This window comes from Palaemon carinicauda, chromosome 10, assembly GCF_036898095.1.
Source record: "Palaemon carinicauda isolate YSFRI2023 chromosome 10, ASM3689809v2, whole genome shotgun sequence".
In the NCBI taxonomy this organism is placed as follows: Eukaryota; Metazoa; Arthropoda; class Malacostraca; order Decapoda; family Palaemonidae; genus Palaemon; species Palaemon carinicauda.
The window spans coordinates 147,404,410-147,409,409 of record NC_090734.1 but is presented as its reverse complement, the minus strand read 5'-3'; the positions used below and the strand labels follow the sequence as shown (position 1 = coordinate 147,409,409).

The window sequence follows — 5,000 nt, the reverse complement described above, 5'->3', positions numbered from 1 at the left end:
ATTTTTATGCAATACAGTTAACTCAAGCATTATAAGGCCAGGCAGTTAAGACAAGCATCCCTATACCAGGTAGGGAAGCTGTCCCTCCTTAGGCCAGGTAGTTAAGCCAAACATTCTTAGGCCAGTCAGTTAAGCTAAACATCCTTAGCTGAGGCAGTTACGCAAAACTTCCTTAGGCATGGCCTCTAAGCCATAGTTCCTAAGGCAAGGCATTTAAGCCATACAACCTTAGCCCAGGTAGTTAAGCCTCGCACCCCTATACAAATTAGGTAAGCCAAACATCCCTAGTCCAGGCGTTCATGCCAAACTTATAGTCCAGTCACCTAGGCCCTTCTTTTTAGGCCAGCCAGTTAAGCGTTTCGGTTTTTTCCGGATAGTTCAGCCACACACAGACCAGGTAGTTAAGCCAAACCTTCTTAGATAAGGCAGGTCAGCCAAACATCCCTAGGCCAGGCAGTTAAGCCATACACCCTCAGACAAAGTAGTTAAGCTCAACATCCTTAGCCCTGTCAGTTGAGCCAAACATCCTTAGCCAAGGCAGTTAAGCCAAGCACCATTAGGCTAGGCAGTTAAGCCAAGCATCATTAGGCCAGGCAGTTAAGCTAAGCATCTTTAGGCCAAGCAGTTAAGCCAAAAATCACCAGGCCAGGCAGTTAAGCCAAGCATCATTTTGTCAGGCAGTTAAGCCAAACATTATTAAGCCAGGCAGTTAAGCCAAGCATCATCAGGCCAGGCAGATAAGCCAAGTATCATTAGGCCTTTCAGTTAAGCCAAACATCATTTTGCCAGGCAGTTAAGCCAAGCATTATTAGGCCAGGCAGTTAAGCCAAGCATCATTTTATCAGGCAGTTAAGCCAAAAATCACTAGGCCAGGCAGTTGAGCCAAGCATCATTTTGTCAGGCAGTTAAGCCAAACATTATAAGGCCAGGCAGTTAAGCCAAGCATCAATAGTCCTTACAGTTAAGCTAAGCATCATTATGCCAGGCAGTTAAGCCAAGTATTATTAGGCCAGGCAGTTAAGCCAAGCCTCATTAGGCCAGGCAGTTAAGCCAAGCATCATTTTATCAGGCAGTTAAGCCAAGCATCAATAGGCCTTTCAGTTAAGCTAAGCATCATTATGCCAGGCAGTTAAGCCAAGCATTATTAGGCCAGGCAGTTAAGCCAAGCCTCATTAGGCCAGGCAGTTAAGCCAAGCATCATTAGGCCAAGCAGTTAAGCCAAGCATCATTAGTCCTTGCATTTAAGCCAAGCAACATTAAGATAAGCAGTTATGCCAAGCATTATTAGGCCAGGCAGGTAAGCCAAGCATCATTAGGACAGGCATTAAAGCCAAGCATTATTAGGCCAGGCAGTTAAGCCAAGCATCATTAGACCGGTCAGTTAAGCCAAAAATCACTAGGCCAGGCAGTTAAGCCAAGCATCATTATGCAAGGTAGGTAAGCCAAGCATCATCAGGCTAGCCTGTTAAGCCTACTATCCTTAAACCTAAAAAAAAAAAAAAAATAAATAAATAAAATATACCAGGCAGCTAAGACAAGCATCATTAGCCTAGGCAGTTAAGCCTGGTATTTTTAAACCTAAAAAAAAAAAAAAAAATATGCCAGACAGTTAAGACAAGCATCTTTAGCCTAGGCAGTTAAGCCTGGTATCCTTAAACCTAAAAAAAAATATGCCAGGCAGTTAAGACAAGCATCTTTAGGCTAGGCAGTTAAGCCTGGCATCCTTAAACCTAAAAAAAAATATGCCAGGCAGTTAAGACAAGCATCTTTAGCCCAGGCAGTTAAGCCTGGCATCCTTAAACCTGAAAAAAAAAATATGCCAGGCAGTTAAGACGAGCATCATTAGCCTTGGCAGTTAAGCCTGGCATCCTTAAACCTAAAAAAGAAAGAAAAAAAAGATCATATTCCTTTCACCAAAATAATAATACCAGTATATTTCTTTTTATAAAATAAGCGACGTCGCTATAAAATAAAAAATAGTTTTCCTTTCACAAAATAACATAAAAATATATTCCTTTCACAAAATAAAAATAAAATATTCCCTTAAAAAAATAAAAAATATTCTTATCTCAAATTTTGTTTTTGTTTTTAATTTCTGAATCTTTTTTTTTTTTTTTTTATTTATTTATTTATTTATTTATTTATTTTTTTTTTTGCTTTTTTTATTTTTTATTTGTTTTGTTTGTGACCTCTTAATTATTTTGGATATTTTCCTCCTGAGTTTGTTCGTTATGAACCTTATTTTCGCCAGTTTCCAAAACCGGGACTATGGATGCAAGGGGGGCCCAAGAGTAAGAGACCTTGTCCCGTTTTGGTTTCTTCTTCTTTAGTTTCTTTATCAAAAGTTTTCTTGGGGGTCCGTCTTCTTCTTGTTTTTCTTCCTTCACAACGACTACTTTATTGTCATCATCTGCTGCATTTTCACACGTTTCAACGTCACCCATTCCTTCTTTTTTAACGTGTTCCAATTCTCTCTTCTGAAGTTCCTTCTTCAGTGAAGAGATGACGTCCTTCGCTGCTGACAATTCTTTCTTCATTTGATCTTCTAAGTTGGTCATTCGAACGATTTTACCGTTCAAATTTTTTTCTCGTTTATTTTTGTTTTCCAGTTGTTCTCGAAGACCTTCGTTCTTCTTTGTAATTGTGAACACTGCCTCCTTTAGCTCGTGATTTTGTAGTAGAGCTTTAGAAATCTCCCCCTGCAGCTCTTCTATTAGACTTTGGTGTCCTTGGCTTTTTTTGTGATCATTAGCACGAGCCTGCATCAGCTCTTTTTCTAGTTTGATTTTCTCTAGAGCCAATTCTTCATAAAGGAAGCTTCGTTCCTCATTGGATGTTTTGAAATCTTCATTTTCTGCCAAAAGGATCGATTTCAGCTCGTCATGAGCCTCGATTTCCTTCTTGGCCTTTTCCAGTTCCTCAGTCAACTGAACTATTTTCATTGTGTTTTCTTCATCCAAAGTCACTTTATCTTCAAGCTTTTGTTTCAGAGCTTCTTTCTCTTTCACAAGTGCTGATTCCTTCTGATTTTGGACATAATTTTTCTCCTGTGCCATTTTCAGCTCGGCTTTCAACTCTAAAATAGATTGATAGTAATCATTAATTTGATTTTCATGGTCTTCAATCATAGCCTGTTTAATGGCAAGTTCCTCAGCCAAGTTTTCATTCTTTCGCCTGAAATCTTCAATCTCGGTGTGTCCGTCCGTCTGAACAGTTACATCTGTGTTAGAGACTGGTCCAGTTTCTACTTGAACTTGTACATCTCTGTTAGAGATAAGATTTTCAGTTTCTACTGGAACTTGTACATCTCTGTTAGAGATAAGATGTTCAGTGTCTACTTGAACTTGTACATCTCTATTAGAGACAGCACTCCCTGTGCCTCCTGACAGCAGCAGCTGTTCCTCCTTGTCGGAAAGCAAAGGATCCTTCCCACTGATTACAGCTTCCGTCTCCTCAGAAACTGCGTCGAGTTCCTCCTGGTCCAAGACAGGCTCGAGTGCCTCACTCTTATCCTCCTCGGCCCAGAATTTCCTCATCAGAAGACCACCTCCCAAAATGAGGCGTAGGCCTTCCAGTTCCATCAACCGGGGTTGCTGGTCCTGAAACCCGTCTTCGGAAGAGGCACCTCCAAGAAGATATTTCTTCCCGTACTCGCTGATCGCTTTCAATGCGTTGTTTGTAAACATCTTTGTTGTAAAACTCAGAATGCAGATCACTTGACTTTGATCAGGTATAATTTGAAGAAATCTAAGTAGGTCCTCGCAGAAATATCGACTCGGAGATTGAAGAAGTTTTGAAGACTGGAGAAGTCTTCGTTGGCTTCGAGATCGTCTCCTGAAACTGATTCCGATTATAATTCGAATGAGAGCCAGACTTTGAAGATGTCTTCGTTCGCTTTGGGAAAAATCTTCACTCGGTCTTCACCGAAACTACCTTTCTGCTCTTGAAGACATAAGTTTGTCTATATTCTCATTTTTTTTCCAAAACACGAATCTTATTCCGCCATTGAATATTCTTTTAGTAATTTCTTTTCCCCGAAGGAAATATATAGAAAGATAGATAGATAGATAGATAGATAGATAGATAGAATATATAGATAGATAGATAAATAGATAGATAGATAGAATTGTATTTATAAGAAAAAGTTGAAATTCTTATGAGATGTGAATGAAGACTCGGATGAAAACAGGATGGTGTGAAGCCCTCTGAAGACATCGTTGGGTCGGAGAAGATTCTTCTGCAAGTCTTCACCGAAGATTTCTGTCTGCTTCAGTAGAAAACTTGAACAATTAATCTCGTATCGAGTTCCGCCATTTTGTTTTAGTCTGAAAAATTTTAAAGATTTAAGAACTGAAAAAAAAATTACTAATTTATATTTTTACTTTTTCTCTATCGAAAGATTTTTTTTTGTTATTTCATATGAAAATTAAAAGTCTTTCCATAATTATTATTATTATTATTATTATTATTATTATTATTATTATTATTATTATTATTTTCAATTATTTTGACGTTTATCAAGCTTATATATATATATATATATATATATATATATATATATATATATATATATATATATATATATACTTATATATATTTTATCATCATCATCATCAGTAGTTACTAGTTCATTTCATGATAAAGGCTTCAGACGTCTCCATTCTCGTCTGTTTATGTTCATTTTATGTCAATCTATACCTGCATGTTTTCATATTTCGTCAATCCTTCGTCTTCTATTCCTTTCAGTGATTCTTTAGCAATTACTAGGAACCCATTCTTATATTCCTAATGTCCATCTGTTATTTGTCCTTCTCATCATATGTTCTACCCATATCCATTTCTTTTTCTTGCGTTAGATTACCCTCTACTTTAGTTTACTCTCGTGTGTGTGTGTATATATATATATATATATATATATATATATATATATATATATATATATATATATATATATATATATATATATATATATATATATACTGGATATATTATATTACCAA

The 5,000-nt window shown here is 37.1% G+C and overlaps 1 protein-coding gene across 1 annotated transcript in view; it reads right to left on the bottom strand.

The window, feature by feature from the left end:
* Positions 1-2,192: 2,192 nt before the first annotated feature.
* Positions 2,193-5,000, bottom strand: part of LOC137648308 (uncharacterized protein PF3D7_1120000-like) — a 128,911-nt gene continuing 126,103 nt past the window's right edge. The window contains exons 2-4 of the mRNA XM_068381238.1: positions 3,717-3,840; positions 2,764-3,309; positions 2,193-2,733 (exon numbers count right to left, since the gene is read on the bottom strand). Of these exons, the coding sequence (XP_068237339.1) occupies positions 2,193-2,733; positions 2,764-3,309; positions 3,717-3,840 (1,211 nt within the window). The remainder of the gene's footprint in view (positions 2,734-2,763; positions 3,310-3,716; positions 3,841-5,000) is intronic.